The sequence below is a fragment of the Ischnura elegans genome, chromosome 2 (assembly GCF_921293095.1).
Source record: "Ischnura elegans chromosome 2, ioIscEleg1.1, whole genome shotgun sequence".
Lineage (NCBI taxonomy): Eukaryota > Metazoa > Arthropoda > Insecta > Odonata > Coenagrionidae > Ischnura > Ischnura elegans.
In genome coordinates this window covers 84,745,675-84,763,981 of record NC_060247.1, presented here as the reverse complement: position 1 = coordinate 84,763,981, position 18,307 = coordinate 84,745,675, and the positions used below count along the sequence as shown (strand labels likewise).

Genomic DNA, 18,307 nt, shown 5'->3' with positions numbered 1-18,307 from the left:
CGGATAATGTATGAAGTACATTAACAGCCTCATTTCTATGGAGTTTAAGTGGCCTAATCCTGCCCCAACCCTTGAATAACGCTACCAACCTATGGGCTCATCTAAAAACGTCAAATTAACATGGAAGTGCTATAATCGGGACTGACTCCCTAACGCAATACTCCCGGAAGCTACTTACTCAATACGATCGCTCAACGATTTCCTTTTATTGTTGACTACGATAGAGTTCTAAAAACTAAATTAACTGTGTTTTCCGGTTTGTAATTAATCAAACTAAGGTTAATAGTTTAGTTATGAGTGTAAATTTCTACATTTGAATCGTTGATTTCACATTATCACCACACTTTCGATGGTGGTGAATTCTCATAATGGTCAGAGGTTTTTGTGCATTTAGTTATACATACGTCACTCGTAACAAGTAGCATCGCTGAACATTTCATTGGTAAAATATAGTTCCCCTTTCGATCTCTCTTAATGAAAACAAAACGTTAATTCTCGGCAAAGAGTCACGGTGAAGTCTAATTATTTGATAGGAAGCAATATTATTTAGTAATGTATTATTTATTGCATTTTGGGAGCTTTATAATGCTCTTCATAATATTATAATTTAAATAATACATTTTACAGCCTTTTTTGCAGTCAGCCATTGTTTGGAGTTTCAATCGTCCATATAAAAGCAAGCACGGCTACCTCTGGAGTGACATTCATTGTATTTTCAGTCCATGAGCAGTGTGTCAGATGGGAGTCAAAAAATCCTCTGATTACGACTTATAATCACGAGGTCTGACAAATAATCGCCGATGAAACCGAGCTCACATTTATTTAATTGTAAATTCTGATTGGTTTATTTTGTCTAGCCTCCACATGAAAGTGTGCTCTTTTTGACCACCCGCTATAGGATCACAAGCGTAGGCGCAGCCTCTATTCGTGCGTCGGGGCAGTTTCCCAGGATAAGGTGAAAAATTTCTGAGGGGGAAGAATAGGAGAGTAGTCAGCAAAGCATAAGTTGACAGTGCGAAATTTATGTCATAACATCGATATTTGCGAGTTGCACTCGTCCAAATTCGCGGATCCAGAGGTTGGTCTATCCACCCCCTTTGGTAAGAAGTTATTGATATTTGATTCTTTGAATCTTCTAATCAGGACCGAGAAATATATTTCCCAAACTGAGATTGAATAATTTTTACCTGCGGTTATTAATGCGGTATCTTATTCGCAATCAAAAGATCATATTCAAGGCTCAGTAGGTCACCGAAGAATCAGATGGAGGATCAGCGTAATAGCCAGTAATTACGATAATTAATTTTAATTTTCAGCTGTAGATCATTACGTTTCCGTGGACCACATTAAGGTTGAGTTTAAGGGAAAAACTGATCAACTTGAGAAATGCGTAGGAATATATCAACGAAGACCGTCTTGGAGGTAGATAGTAGCTCCCTTCACCACGTTACAAATGACAAGGCCATAGCCAAATATGAAAAAAATAGGGGTCCACCTCTGGAGTGGATAGAATACAGGGGGGTTCATTTGGAATGTGTACGACGATTAACACTGTATCTAACGAGTATTTTGGAGGTGGTTGGAACTCTTAGACCTCACCCGTTCGTTACGGCCGTAATGCAAAGGAGAGAACAGCACCACCCCACCCATCAGCCTCCGTGGCTTCTCGTGCTAGGTATTCTAAGCTAATATATGGTTAGTTAGGGGTAATCTGTAATTCCTCCTAAAATGTCCATATTGCTCACGAACCAGTCCCCCTTGAGAATATCCTGCATCCGCTCCTGTTGCCCAGTTTCTCGCACATAGTATTTCACTCAGCCATTCGGCTATCGATTCAGCGGACGGGAATTCACGCCCAAAAGAGCTGGGTGTACACAAGTTATTTTTAAAGTATTTTACTTAATATGGTTGGTTTGCAGGGAGTTTTTAAGTAGTATCCTGGCAGTCTCCCCTCCCTTCATGGACTCCCCTCTTCAATGGGGTGGTTTCCTATTATTTTTTTATTGCCTAAATCGAAAGATTATTCTATACTATATATTCTAAAGATATACTCCTGGAGTTCGTATTTCACGCTTTTAGATTTTTAAATGACACTATCTATTTTTCGCGATTAAATGAAAAGTGAACATTTTCAAGCTCGCGAAAACGCGACGGATAAGTATGAATGCCGGGGAAAATTCCCGTGTGACGTCGTTCTGGTTCCCGCTGCCGCAAGTGAGGTGACCTTGGGGCGAGGCTCTGAGCGCTGATACGACGCAGGATGCTAGCAGGAAGCAGAGTACCATGCTAGCAGGTAGTGCTTGGCTTAAATAAGGATTATTAATACCTTATCAAACGAGGAAAACTTTCCGACCTTAGCCAGTTTTAATAGGTGATTATTAAGAGATGTTTCCCTAAGCTCTGTGCCTCATGCATGCATTGGTAACCTCAGACGATGTAAAACTCCTATCTACTCGTATAGAAACTAAGGTCCCTGTGATGTCACGTGGAGTGGCATCGCATGGGCTCCAATCTGGCCTTTTTCAAATGAGGATAAAATTGACCCTTGCCATTCGTCTAAACCGGAATTTCTAAAACCAAATAATTTGTATATTATGAATACACTAATAGTGGGTAACGAATCGCAATAAATGCCTTTCGCTTTCTTTGATGAAGGAAACTACCCTATTCACAGTAAAGTCTTTCATTCTATCTAAATCGTAAAAAAAATCTTATCCTATTCCTTCCTCTCCTTCGTGTACCCAAAATTCTACCCGAAAAAGTATAAAATTTAAGTATTACTCCAGGTTGTTAAAGGTGGAGCTTTAAAAATTTTCAGGTTACATTTTCGCGGATTTTATAACAAACAACATGTTCAATACTATCTGCTACGCCACTATCATCGATCCATTACCTTAAATAGTGTGTGCGTGAGAGATAGAGGCAAAACTCGAAGGGCCGTAATTATCTTACTCACTTCGACGCATGTTCTTGAAGTAAACTGGCAGCCGCGATTGCCACACGTAGATTGCGCTGAGCCCAAGCCAATGTTTACTGTGGATATGGTAGCCAGGGGAGCTATGGGGTGATTGGGGTCTCTCTGCTGGGCAGTGGCGTAGCAAGGAGGGGTCTGGGGGGTCCGAACCCCCCCGAAATATAAAAACGCAACCATTTTCCTTCATAAAAGAAAACAAAATATTGAAAAATCATGAATTTAAAAAATATTTCTTTAACAAATGAAGTTTTTTCGATTATGAAAAGTGTTAAAATTAGTTAAAAACCCATTACTTAGTACCCTGTTTTTCAAAAATTCCCCCCTCATCCCCCCCCCCCGGTTTTGAACCCCCCCTGAACGAACTGGCTATGCCACTGCGGCTGGGGATCGTTATTACCCTTGGCCCTCCCTACCGGGATACTAGTGGGTCCTTCCCCGGAAATTTTTAGGAAATTTCATGCCCAGAAATGAATTTTGACGCTATTCTGGTTCTTAAAAACCATATACCTATAAGTTTATAAAAAATAATAATTTCGCAAAAAAATGCTGTGAAAATTTCACATCTCATAAAATGTTAATAATGTATTATGGTTATATTATCTATTTAATGATTTTTTTTCTTTGAAACCGCACTGAAATCTAAAAAGACTAATATATAACCTTTTCGACCACATGCCACACGCCTTTTAGGCGGCTTGTGGAGTAGTATGTATAAGATGTATATTAAGAGATATCATTTTTCGAGTACTCGACTTTGCAGTTGATTTAAATTATTAAACAAATATGTTTTGAAGTTGTAACTTTAAAAATTTCCGACTCTGAACTGTGAAATCAACAAATAATTCACGGGCATTTTCCGGATTTGTAAATTCAAGAAGATAATTTTACTGGTTTCAAGCTTTTCGAGGGTGCTTGGACACAATGACAGGTGTACCGTTCGCATCTTATCCGAAGGTTGAGTCCACGCATTTCCCACGAGAGTGGGATTACGCGGTCCTCCTCTGCTCCTCTGGGAGTCATCCGCGGCTATTTCGGATGCCTGGTGAATCCGAAGGACTCAAGGCGCCACAAGGTCAAGATCGCATTTATGGGTTATCTAACTTTCATGTTTCCTTGGGCACGCGTAATAACCAGAGAAGACTGTCATTTTTCCGGGAATAAGAGTATTGTTCACCCTGCCCCCGAAGGCACCCTCTGAAGGAATCTAACTTTAGGTCGCATGTGGCAACACTGCTTATTTCCCCCCTTTCCTGCGGATGACCTTGGTGACTGGATGTGTTTTCCGGGGTGGAACGCCGCGATTTTCACAGTTCTCGGCGGTTCTCAGCGTTCTCGGGCTGACTCAGGCCGTGCAGGGAGAACGTGAGATGTAAACATGGACTCCTGTTGACAGCATCCCCCCGAAATTGGCCGGTGTCGTGTGCGAGCTGTTTCATGAGATAATCTGTGTTAACATCCCTATGGAAAATGTCTCCCTCTGACCCAAAACGTCAGAGTCGCGAGAGATACAGTCTTCAGCGATTGCGAAAAGGAAGAGCGGAGCGCAAAAACAAAGAAAGGAAGAGTGAGAGACTGCGTGAATCTATCAGAAAAGGAAGGAAATTTTTCATTGCAACAGTTGTGACCGAACTATTGATAGTCTGCCTCTTTGCTGCCTTCGCGGTTCACAAAAGTTCCATTCAAGCCCATAGAGAAAGAGTTGTTCCTGAAGTGTCAGAAAGTTCCTCAAGTGCAAGAAACACCTCGGACGATGACTACTATATTACTACTTTATTGCCAGAAACGAGTGAATCCCCGGTTGTGTCAACCTCCCCTCCAAAAGTTATTAAGCACAGGGAAGAACCACATGAATATGCAAGTAAGTCAGCAACGCTTGAGCTTTTACTTCTAAATATAATTATGAATCACCACCGTTTCTTTCAACGTCGAGGGAAAGTCGCATTTGCAAGCGAATATTGTCACTAAAGGCGATTTTCTCATCTCGAGACACCCTGGTTCGATATGTTTCATTGATGAAATCGTTGGTATACCGAACAGAACCTAACTCAACTAAAAAGATTACGGGGGCATGGAATTCCTCGGTATTTTCCAAGTCTCCAAGTATGATGTGTGGTGGAATTTCTTGCTACCTGTGATTAATATTCGGAGTGCATGTCATGAACATTTCTACTCAATGTTTCGCACGATTACAGTGCACGCGACCGACTCTGGAGCCTTCAATTTTGCTCTCGAAATGTTACTGGTATTTATTTTAGAGTTTAATGGTTTCAGAGTTAAGTTATCTATCCCGTTGAATATCTTCATCAAGACTACCTATTTTAGGTTCACAAAGTTTACTCGTTCACCATTTGTTTTACCTGAGAAATATATTTTTTTAATGCGTTGAACCTACGAATATTAAACGGAAATTTCCACAACCCAGCCAGGGTTAAACATACCCCTACTGTGGCAATAACTTTTTCCAAAGTTTCTCCAATAACAGGCATGCCCAGTGAAGGGAGTGATGATGGTACATGCCTTCCCCCAAAGGTTCCCTGTGTCGCCTAACATTACCAAGTGCAGGGCTGCCCGCCTAGCAATTTTCATGTTATTGATTAAATTATGTACACTTTAATTTACAATTTTAATCTTACTTGTCTATCTTCTTCCTCATCATGTTAATGAACTGCCAGGCTATTCGTCTCTCTTTCTTCTTTGAGGTCAACAATTAGTTGGCACTCAACTTGAACCTCTTGGTACATCATAAACATTCCCTTTTTGAGGTCCTCTCCACTGTGCCCATTTTTGTCCAGCAATCGACCTATTTTGTCTTTCACCTATCAACTTTTCACTAAAGTTTCTATTCCCTTCCCTTCTTTACTATTTCACCACCCTCCACATTTGGCTTGTTAATTTTTTCCAATTATTGTTGAACATAAGTATGTGTTAAGGCCTGTTTACACGGTACATTGACTTGTACGGGTTAATGTGTAAATGTATGAATGCGAGAATGAACGCCAAAATGCACCGTGTAACCACCCAACTTGTGCGAATGCATGCATAGAAAATAGAACCTGTTCTAATTTGGGTCATGCATTTGTACGTGTTCCGTTCCAGTCCACAAAAATCATTCATGCAAACAGACATCAACACGTACATGTTAATGTATCATGTAAAAACGCCCTTATTGAGTGGCAAATTCAGAGAGGAGCTAGGAAGGGCTATAGCTCACCCCTTGGGCATCCAATTTACACTAGATAAAATTTTAATTTTGTCCGGACCCCTTCTACTGCTGGAAGGTTACCCCCCAGCTCCCTCACCTAGTCACCCCATTTGTCCCTATCCTGCATCCAGCGCTTGTATTCACTACTGTTTTCCATTTTTCGAAGTCTGTTTTCCAATCCCTAACATATCTACATTATATTCCTTGCAACCCTATAGGAAAAAATGGATTAATTTCCTCAAAAAAATTGAAGACTATCCTTAAAATATTAATGTTTTGTTAACAGGTAAAAAGTATTGTGATGAACAAATTGGAGAGCTGTTGTAAAGCCTTATGTAAATAAATAAATGCATTAACCCAATTAGAATAGTTGTGATATATCTCATTTATTTCATTGAAGATGTCCACATACATCATTTGTACAAATTTAGTGTCCCAATAACAAAATAAAATTATAAAATAAATACATGAAACTTAACAAAGAGAATTGTAACTATTGGTACAAAAATGTGTAATAAGTGTTTGCTGGCCAGTGCTGTAACTAGGAATATGTTCTGGGGGGATGGGATAGCCTGGGGGCCACCCTTCCCCCTTAGGTAGTGGAGATCAGCAAATATTTTTTAAAAAATGATACCTGGATACCTATATATTTTACATCATGTTGGCACTAAAAATTTAATTTTAAGCAGATGCAGTTGTAAAATGTCAAAACTAGACAATAGTTTTTAATAATTTTTTATTTCTCTGAGGCTTTGGGGGGGATCTATCCCATCATCCCCCCATAGTTACACCACTGTTGCTGACTATCACAGAGATTACAAAGAGCTTGTGAACGTATTTTGGGGTAGAGAAAAGGAAGCAAAATTAGGAGAAAGGGAATGAAAAAAAGAGGGAAGGCAGAAAAAAGTGTGTTGAATGATTTGAATATCTTTCAGAAATGTTTATAGAAGAATAATTGCAATTATTCTGGTCATATGCCTTAATTTTTTAAGTATAAGAATTTAGTGGATCCATTGGAGTGGTGGAAATAAATGTCCATCTACACCTATCAGATACTGGGTGGGGTATATAAGCCATAACTATCGAGGCAAGTGTGTTAGAAGGCCATCCTCTTTTCATTCCTGATGCATTTGACATATTTTCTTTCCTTGTCTTATATGTCTGGGAACTGATATGAGGAATAAGGAGTGGGTGTGCATAGTGCAGGCAGGTACTCATAAATAATATATAAAATAAAGGAGTTCAGGACAGTCCGTGATGGAGTTGAGGATGTTATATATTAGTTTAAGGTCATTTTTAAGGCTTAGGAAAAGAAAATTTAGAATGGGGAGAGAAGCCAGAATGGTGTAAGAGGGCATATCGCATATGTGATGGACTCTGTATGCTGGTAAAGAATTTGCATGGTGTATTAATAGATACAGGTATAAAATTATGCATCTCTTTTTTTTTGCTTAGGTAGCTCTATTTTTACCTGTTCATACACGAATTAATTTTTGTTGCAATCTCTCTCTCATTTTTAGTGTTCATGGACGTTCATGTGATGATCTTCATTGGCTTCGGGTTCCTTATGACATTTTTACGACGCTATGGATACAGCAGTGTGGGGCTTAATATGCTGGTGTCTGCTCTCAGTATCCAATGGGCAGCCCTTGCTACTGGTTTCTTCCACATGGAGAATGGAAAGATACCAATAGCAATTGACAGGTGAGGATTGATTCCCTCTAGTTGATGGTATCAGCCTGTAGCATTATCATACTGTGGTTGGCTTTTGATTTTTGTCTCTTGCCAAACTCTCAACAATTAAAGGAAATTTTCTTTTGTTAAAAATGTCAAAACATAGTGAGTTCTACTGTTTACAGTGGCATAGGGAGGCACTTGGCACCTGGGGTTAACTAGATGGTAGCCATCCCTAACAGCGAGGGGGGGTTTTTGGGGTAAACCCCCCCCCCCCCCAGAGCTCAGAGAAGCTTTTAATTTCAATCCATTTTACTTAATTTGATTGATATTACTTATTGAAGAGTGTAAGGATCAATAAAATATCCCTCAGAAAGTTGTAAAACTCACCATGCAGAACCATTTATCTTTAAAATTTTCTAGGGGAGGGCCCCCGCACCTCATGCTTATCCTGGCAGGTATACCAACCCCCCAGGTTTAGTTGCACCTAAAACCCCCCCTATCATTAATGCCTAGCTGTGCCCCGGTTCCCTAAAATTATGGGCCAGTTTCAGAATATCTGGTTAGTGTTTACTGGAATATGAAATACCTGTAAACTCAGCTTGAGAGTATAGAAAATTTATGGGGAAGCAAAGAAATTCAAAGTGACTCGATCTTAATCTGATCACCTCTAATGGAAGAATTTGTAAACTCTAGTTCTCATGCCTCAGAAAATTTTAACTGGACATTATAAAAATAGTCTTAAAATGTTTCATGGTCGAATTTTGGCAGTCCTTCCCTTTACAGCACTGAGGGCAGTTTTTCCCTTTAGCCCTCCTATGTTAGAATGCTATGACTGCATAAAAACCCAAGACTATGCCCTATGCTTTCTGGTAAAAACCTCTAATGAAGTTTGGTAAGAGTTCAACTGGGTTAAGTCACTAACAAACATCAGCATTCCATAGGCTTACAGTCCAACTGGTGAGAGTTGTCCGATGACAGTTCAAATGGAGGGGCGACCAGCACGGTTTGCAGCCAATCACTCTGCCCCAAGCACACCCTTGCCTAGTCATACAATTTTGTCACATGCATTTGAAGCCCTGAAACAAGCCTGAGCCACCAAAACAAGCTCTTTCTTCGAATCAGCAAAATAAAGAATTCTCCCTTGATGTCCTTAATGCTCATCATCCCTTCTGGCTCCTTTCTTCTCGGAACCCTTTTGTTTACATGTGAGGTGGGCATTTCCCTTTCTTACCTGGCAATGTTGCCCACTACCCCAAACTAGACCCTTCTAACTGTCATGGGACAACTCTTAGCTGGTGGACTGAAGTGTGGTGCCATCATTCAAGGTTGAAGATTTAGTCTTTAAAATCTTGTAGATTATGGCTGCATTCTGGGGAGAGAGTGCCCTTCAGGGGATGTGTACTTTTCCCTTGAATAGAACCACTCCGTAGCCACATCTCGCATGGTGTTATCTCTCAGTCATTTCTGAGAGCATTCATTTTGGCCGCTGCTTGCCTGAGCACTCATTGTGAATTGGCTGGCATCGATAGCATTTCAAATAATCATGCCTTCATGCATCTAATCATGCTTATGTATTGTTGTGTTGAATGACTTTTAAAAGCTTTTCATGGTTCTCATTCATTTAGGAAGGCTCAGAATGTGTGATATATATAGCAGTCCACTCCCATGCTCTGTGAGAGCTTGGAGCACTCAACCGCCCTGAATGCATCCTACATTTTTAAATTTTGTTACCCATTACTATAATAGTGGATAAAATAGGGGAAAGAGGCCAACTGCTTCTGCAAATGTATAATTACAGAACAGTATTTTAATAGCTTATATTCTTCAAATTTGACTTACTGAAAGGAAATAGAATTAAACACCCCATACTTCAACCATGAATGAGCTCCTTTTATTTTATGAGTCCACTTTATTGATACAAGTGAGCATGCATACCACAAATGCATGACTACACAACTTACAATAATGATGGTAAATGATGACATCAATTACTCCCTATGCATAAACATTTCAAGCTCAGGAGCTTCAAGCAGCACTGTGTTATCATAAGGGTAAGAATTTATGATAATTTTGAGCTAATGAGCAGTAGTTAGGCAAACGAAACAATTGTGACTCTAAGTAACTTAAAATATTTAAAATACATGAATGAAGTTTCCTTGGAATTGAACCAATCAAGTGATGAATATTGGCAAACCCAACATTTGATGTTGACCACATAGGTACGGTTGCTTTTGATGATTAGTTTATGAGTTGGGTTATACATCTGCAGAAATAAAGTCTTTTCATGTTCAACAAGAAGAAAAATTATTTTAACCTTTTCCCTACTATACACGTATATGTATATGTGTGTGGACATTTCCTGACCCGGGAGTCGATGGCCATATATTTACCTGTGAGATTTTCCTAGCCAGGAAAACGAAAGCCGTATATTTACGTTTTCTGGCTCTCCCCCTTTTAGGAGGGTGGCAGGTTTACATCCTGTCTTTGTCTCGGGACCCAACCCTGCAGGGTTTAGGATTTACCCTCGGAATCCGGGAGCAGGTACCTGGACCCCGGTAAGGGACTGTGGTCATACAATGGTTTATTCAGTCAGGTTTCGAAATAATTATTTGTTCATTTCTCAAGAAAAATAAACTAAGAATTGAATTATTTGTCTTTTGAGCAGTGTTGAGAATTTTTAAGAAAGGAAAGCTTCCCACATGTTTTTTCCCATTGCCAAAAGCCATAGCAAATGTTCGCTGTGGTATGGATTCCTTACTTAACCTTAGGGATTTTCATTTGTTATCATTTACATCAATGGCTTGGCAAATCATCACCTTACAATGGATTGTATAGTTTTAAATTGGAGCTGTCCCATAGAGACTTCAATGGCTGGCCCTTTCTTTCAATCAAGATATATATTAGTATGAATGACCTGGAAAGAAGAACTATGTTAGGAATATCTAAATTTCTTATTAAAGTTATGATTAAGAGAGTAGAAAGTGAGCACAGCCAAGCGGCGAGAGATTACGAGAGTTGAATAATTGAGAAATTATCTCCTCCGAGTACCAAAACAGTTTTGCTATTTTTCATCTATTTATCCTTGATCACATTTTCCATTATTAAAAAACTAAATTGTGGCATTATCCTAAAGCTACCTAAAATTTTTTTCTATGATTTATCTAACACTTATGTTCCCCTTATCAAAATAATGAACTGTGAAATTTATAGTGCATTAATATTGGCTTTATGCATGCAGAGTTAATAAATATCTTCTTATGTTTATTGTGCGGTATAATGATTGAATAAGGCATTTTCAAAGGTGCCAACAATCATATGTTAACTTGCGGTAGCATGCAGCTTTTATTTTTACGCAGTAGCATGCATGGAGGGGAAAAGACCAACAGGTTTTACACGGTTAAATGAACACTAATGAGTTCGAAAAAGAATATTTATTTGACGATTTCGGGTGAAAAAATGTTTAACTAATGAATGATATTAATTTTTGGCCATGAATATACAGAATATAAGAGAAAATATTCTGATTTCTCGAGAAACATTATTATATACACCTTGTAAACAGTCATCAATTCCGTCGGAATTTCGGGAACATTATATGCAGTTGAATACAGTGCTCCCGGCAAATGGGTTTTTTACAGGTATTGCAGGCTGTCTTCACATTTCTGTTTTTGAGCGGAGCATTGAGCACATTGGCTATCAGCATGGCAGCTCATGTTATCGCCTCTGTTAGGTTTAACCAATAATACCCGCACCCGAAGTCACAGAGATAATAAAATATTTTGCAGATTCCCCCTCTTTAGCTTTTCGTGAAAAGTTTATCAAGATTATTCAAAGAGGTACTCACTATCACTAACAGATTTACCTGAGTTTGCTTTGTAAACAACAATACTATTGATCTTGCAAATTTTCAACCAGGTAAAAAAAAGTGTTAGCAGTCGTCGGCATGATATTGTAAGAGATAATTGTAAGTGCACTGTAAACGATCTGAAACATCTACAACACCTTTTGCAGAGTTGTAATGGGTAGAAATTTCAGGTTTATTTGTTTTAGGATCCACAATGTCGTCTCGATGCATTGTTGATAAGAGCAATGCAACTTTGTTAAGGTTTGTATAACACCAGCATCATTTCTTTTTGAAAATAAAAAATAGGCACTATTTCTCACTATTTAATTGGGGTCCTGGTAGTTGTTTCAACAAACTCCACTCTTCTTGTTGGCTTCACAGCAGACCACTCTGTCTCACGGTTTTTTCCCGCAAAGGAAGAAGCTGTTTTTGTGAACAATTGCTCATCCTCTCTTTCCTCAGAAAATGAGTCATTGCCCATACGGTAAATGCTGTTGTTGCATTCCCTGTCATCGCTCTCACTCAAATTGCAAATTCTGCTTCACTTGCGCTGTCAAGCATTTTGAGTACATGTGTTATGTCTGTCAAGCTCGCTTATGGTCAGGAAGTGTATCCTCGGCTTTTTGATTCCTTATCGAAAAAAAGCTACTTGTAGCATATTTATGAACTCATTACAATAGAAATAAGTGACACTACAGTTGTGACATTCACCAGCTCTACAAATGTAAAATTATAGGTACTCACAGTTAAAATTACTTTTGCCAGATGCCTTGGTACAGGGAACACAACGTTGAACACAAGGTAGTGATCACCAAATGGAACTAGCATATGCTTTTCCCTTACAAGTGTTTCTCAGACTGAATCAGAGAGAAATATGTATGTACCCTGGGGTCGAAAGCAAGGGACGTTTACTCACCCATACCAAAGTCATATATTATGACAATGTAAAGGGAAAACCAATGTAGCAAAACAGTACATATTGTGAACTGCAAGAATGATTGAGTCAAGTCCAAAAAAACTCTGTAAACAAATACTGTAACGCAAAGGCATGAGCCGGCAGGAATTCAACCGATACAAAATAAAATGTAACACAAAAGATTCTTATTCGTATTTACGCTCTGTAACTTGAAGAGAGCTCAGAAATAGTAGATTAGATGTAGTATCGAACACAGGAAGCCACAGTGTGTTAAGTAGGAATTATATTTTTACATTGGGTGGAGAATGCCCGCCCATGTGTGCCATCATGGGTTAACTCGATGACGCAGGACCACGATCTTATATGATAATGAACAAACTACTTACCGCATAGAGGACACATCTAGTGTAATCACTACATTAATTACTGTGATCTTATGTTTATTTTTGGAAATTTAATTTTCATATATTTGAACTCTTTGTTCACCTCCAGATATCACCTCAGTTCTTTTGGTAATTTACAAATGGTTGTCAGATATTGTAGGTCTTCACCATCAAGTGAACTCAAAACCCATTTAACTTGATTATTGGCAACTTTTAAAAATACCTCAGAAATATTTCGAACCTATCCTGCCTCATACATAGATGTTTCTCATTCTGAAGGTATTCATGTGTTGTTGAATGAAGCTCACAAACCCTCTTGATAAAGTATGAAGTAGAAGATGTGCTTGCACCAAAGGATGAATTTTATAATAAAAATCTCAATTAACCAAGTAGAGATTTGAACCTAAATCCCCAAATCATGGATGATACCAGTCATACCACGAGTCTCATTGGCAATGAGGTGATAGGGCCCCCAGTTGATGACTTAGATTTTTATTTCAAATACTTGGATGTTCATATGTTTGTTCCTCTGTGTATGGCCTCCTGTAAAGTTACAGCTTGTGCTTTGGAAGTTAATGAGTTTTGCAGCAATTGACTTCCACTTTCATTTTTGAGGACATTAAGCATTGCTGATTTGGAATTTTTTTTAATATGCCTTTACATTTTTTCTATTCTTCAGTATTTTAAGTGCTGATCTAGCCACTGCTGCTGTTCTCATATCTCTTGGGGCTGTGCTTGGCAAAACCTCTCCATTGCAACTTCTTGTTATGGCTGTTGGTGAAATAGCTGTATTTGCTACAAATGAATGGCTTGGACTTCATATTTTCAAGGTGGGTATTTTAGCATCTATAAAGCTATTTTTTATTGGTTAGAGAGGCATTGTCTGTGGCTTGAACCATTCTTCACAAAAGTAACATCATTATTGCATTATTTTTATCAAAATATTGTAGGTCAAAAATATATACGAAAGTACAAGAGTAATGGAGAGGTGAGCAAAATGAAAACGTGAGTGGTCACTTGACTGCCCCTGGTCATCCTATTCACAAGAGCTTTTCATGATCGGAGTATTTTTTTCATTTTTTGCCCCATCATTGGTACTTTTAGAATGTGTTTTCTGAAGGGTTTATGGTATTAGCTTTACAAGAATTTGTTTACCATGAAACTTTTTCCAGATTTATATCTCTTGTTAAGTATGGGATACCTGTATAAATAAGTGAAAATAATATTTGTAGTGTGGGTTTCGTACACTAAAATGCCTAAAAATTATTGATCAAATCTTGTAGAGTTTGACTTTTAAAAAATAGTCAAATATGTATCCTTTTTGCATTATGCTTCTTGACTGGTTTTCTGTGGCTTATCAAGTGCCGTGGGTGTAATTCTCAACATTCATGGTTACAGAAATTGTTTTATATGCCTTGGTAGATGACAATTTTTACCACCTCAGTTCAAAGTTTCACCTTGAAGACTTATTTTTACTTGCTCAATGGTTACAATTATTTTCTAAAATAGAGTTTGCAAAAATAAATTGGAAGTCAGGAAGTCCTACAGTTGGATCTTGTTAATACAAAAACGTTATTACAAAGTTCTCGTAATTACAAAGCAAATTGTTGGTCCGGACAAAAAGGCTTATCCAATCCAAGTAAAAGAAACGTTATTACGAAATTTTTGTCATTACGAAATTACAAACCTTAGTATAAAATGCACTTTATTATAAGGCGGTTACAAAATGAACATTATTACAAAGTTCCACGAATAAGCAATGGCATTTAGATGGATATACACTATGCTACGTTTTCATAACTGCGCCATGTTTAAGTGCCCAAGAGAGTCAATTATGGTTTTTTATTCGGTATGCACGCAACATCGTATAATAAGCTTCATTCCTGTGGAATCATAGTGACCCACTCATTACCGCTCATAAATTGAACATACAGTTAGTCCTCTTCCTACGCATATTCGATTTATGAACTATCTGAGATATGATCATTCAAAAATTTCAAATTTGGCACCTTTCTATTTGGTCGATATGACACGGTAAGGCGTAGAGGAACTCGCGCTTTGGGTATAATCTGAACAAACTATCATTGAACACGTTGCGTACGGATGGCAAGAATCCTCGTCATTTTTTTCCCGAACATTCCGGACGGATGACGAAGATTCTCGTCATTTAGGCGCATCAACCTAAACAATCAAAAGCGTACTATACGTATTCATTAGTACGTTTTCAGTTGTTGTTCGTTATTCATAATGAATTGATGCATCATAACGTTTGATTGGGTAAAGTTATATTCTAAACATTAGCTTTTTAACCATGTTTAAACCAAAGACATTACGCCCTTATAGGCACATATTTCCAAATCGGCGTTCCTAGGAATTTAAATACCCCGGTACGCTACGTGTTAATTTGTTCTGAAGTTAGGAACTGTTCAGCATTTCACCCGTTCTTCCTTACCACAGAGCAATTTTTTCGGCTCCGGCTGCGTAGCACGCCCAACTGTTATCAATTCATCGCAATAGAGAGTTAACGCAAAATTGTGATTCAGTGTTGCGTTCTCCAGGGCAACTGCACTTCTCGATGCCTTTAATACAGTTCAGCCGGTGAGAGTTGTCAGATGACAACACAAAAGGAGGGGTAGAAAACCCTGCACCAGCACGGTTTGCATCCAATCGTTGGCCCCCAAGTGCACCTCTCACCCTTGCCTAGTCATACGACATTCTCACATGCATATAGGGCACCAAAACAAGCCTGAATCTCCAAAACAAATTAAATTAAATTATTATTATTATTATTAAATCACCATTATTTAAATCACCAAAACAAGTTATTTTTTCCTTGGGTCCTTAACGCTCATCGTCCCTTCCAGCTCCTTTCTTCATGGAACCCTTTTATGTACAAATTATGTGGGCATTTCCCTATCTTACTTGGCAACCTTGCACCTTATCCCAAACTAGACCATTCTCCCTGTCATCGGACTACTCTTGGCGGCCAGACTGCAGGTTTATCAACCTACGAACAAGGTTTCGAAACGCATTTAGTTGGTATATCGAGGACTTACTGCATTGGGGATGATATCAACCCTCGATTGAGTCATGCCACATTCTTCTATTAAAAAACTGAAATGAATTTTCTTCTTTTGATTTTTTTGCACGTAATTTAATCGCATATACATATTATGCACTGTTTTTTTCAATGATTCCTAAAAGAAACGTTTATATGAACTTCATTATTACGAACCTCCGGTTTTTCAGTCCCGTGGACTTCATAACAAAGAGAGTCTACTGTATCATCCTACAAAAAAATATTGAAGGAAAAGGAATATGGAATTTTAAATGGGAAAAAAATGTCCCATCTAGTGTTTTAGTGTTAAGCTGCAGTCTAGATCTGTGGATGAGGTAGATTTTATGTTAGTGTAATATATATGTATGTTGTGATTGATGCTTATATTCTCTTTCTTATGATTGAAGGCTGTGGATGCTGGAGGCTCCATCTTTGTTCATGTTTTTGGAGCATATTTTGGACTGGCTGTAAGTTTTGTCCTCTGTCGTGGAGGAACTGAGAAACACCATTCTTCGAATGAGGGAGCTTCATATCGTTCAGACTTATTTGCTATGATTGGTAAGTATTACATAATACTTTATCTTTTTTGGCCTTGCCAAACAGTAGAGTACGAAGTTTTAAAATTTCAGCCACCTCATTCTTTGAGTTTAACAAAATGAAATCAAGAAAAATTGGCATATCGTTAAGAAGTGACCTTACATTTCCAGACGAGCTGTCTGTTCTGGTAGCCAGTCTTTGCTTTTGTCACATTTATAACCAGCAGAAGCAAAACTTGAAAAACTGGGAAAATTGCTAAAGTTTGCACAAAAGTGCAATGGAGCCTCTAGTTTTTCCCTAACTGTGTATCTGAACATAAAATATTCAGCATGGAAAATTTATTCAAAATAAAGGATGACATTGCAGTTTCTCATTTTATGTCTATCTCCTCATGTCATGAACCATTGATCACAGAGGACCTGGGTAGGAAGTATCTATTAACATATTCTTTGTAAGTGGAATTCATTTCTTTCAAATGGAGTTCCATTGAGCTATATCCACATCTCTGCCATTTGATGGTAACTCCTATTCAAAGTCAAAATTAAGCAGAGGAACATTAAAGTTTTCCTCATACACACCAATACAGTAATGATATTTTCAAAACATTTTGAATGACTCTTTTCAAAAGTTGCTGCTTAATTGGTGCCCCTACTTAGTACACATATACTTCGTGCATGGATTTCATCTCTTGATGCACTTGAATTTATTTTGAGGTATCATTGTGAAAACCTACATTCAAAGTTATTTTGAGGTATTTAATAATTAGGAAATTCTCATATATAAAGTAAGAAATTCATTTTCTTTGTTAAGACTTTGATAGCAATCAAATGAGTGTTTTCAATTGGCATTTAATATCTATTTCAATTCCCTCTAGGCACAATATTTCTCTGGATTTTCTGGCCTAGCTTCAATGCTGCATTGGTGACTGGAGACCAACAGCATCGTGCAATCATCAATACATATTTTTCACTGGCTGCTTGCTGTGTCACAGCTTTTGCCGTCTCAGCTGCTGTAACTAAAGGATTTAAATTTGACATGGTGAGGTAGTCATCAATAGTATGCATGCCTAATGACCGTAAATACTGGCTGTGTCACAATGATTGAGGCATTTTGATCACTTAGAATGTGCCTCAATTCCAAAAGGTGCAGATGGGTGCCCCATATAGCAAAAATTATATTCTACTGGGTGTAAGGTAGGGCTATATGCTGCTTTCTGTGAAGGGTGATGTGAAAGGAAAAAGTATGGCATATGTTTTTGTCGAATTGTGGAGATGATTAGCTTTATGCTGACTACCTGCTAGATAAGTTGAATATGGTATTTTATAGGTATGCTTGCATCTGAAACAATTGAACTCCATCAAAGGATACCCATGAATATAGAATTTACGCATTATATCTGTTGCTGTTTTGCATGAATTTTATTCTATCACCAACATTAGCTGCATATTGGTACTGATAGGCAACTTTATCATGTTCAATGTGACTTTTGCTATTAACTGAAGTGGAAGTGAACCCGCAATCTCCATCTTAAATCGGTTTGGTTTTTTGTAGATTTTCTCTGTGAGAGTCGTAGAGTAAGTTTTTTCGGCTTTCATAGTGGGATCTTACCATTGCCCCTGTTAGCTAAGGCTACCATAGTCAAAAGAGGTATAATAAGGAGTTGGGTACATGCAATGCCTGCCAGTCAATAATACTTGGCTCCTAACTTAATGAATG

At 38.2% G+C, this 18,307-nt stretch overlaps 1 protein-coding gene across 6 annotated transcripts in view; it reads left to right on the top strand.

The window, feature by feature from the left end:
- The window catches only part of LOC124154080 (ammonium transporter Rh type A), a 168,042-nt gene that overhangs the window by 125,778 nt on the left and 23,957 nt on the right, over positions 1-18,307 (top strand). For 5 of the 6 annotated variants that reach the window (XM_046527586.1, XM_046527585.1, XM_046527587.1 and 2 more), the window contains 4 exons: positions 7,697-7,880; positions 13,676-13,826; positions 16,462-16,612; positions 17,466-17,629. In XM_046527586.1, coding sequence (XP_046383542.1) covers positions 7,697-7,880; positions 13,676-13,826; positions 16,462-16,612; positions 17,466-17,629 — 650 coding nt within the window. Of the gene's footprint in view, positions 1-4,238; positions 4,833-7,696; positions 7,881-13,675; positions 13,827-16,461; positions 16,613-17,465; positions 17,630-18,307 lie in introns of those variants that run through there. The other variant, XM_046527582.1, reaches the window with a different exon arrangement.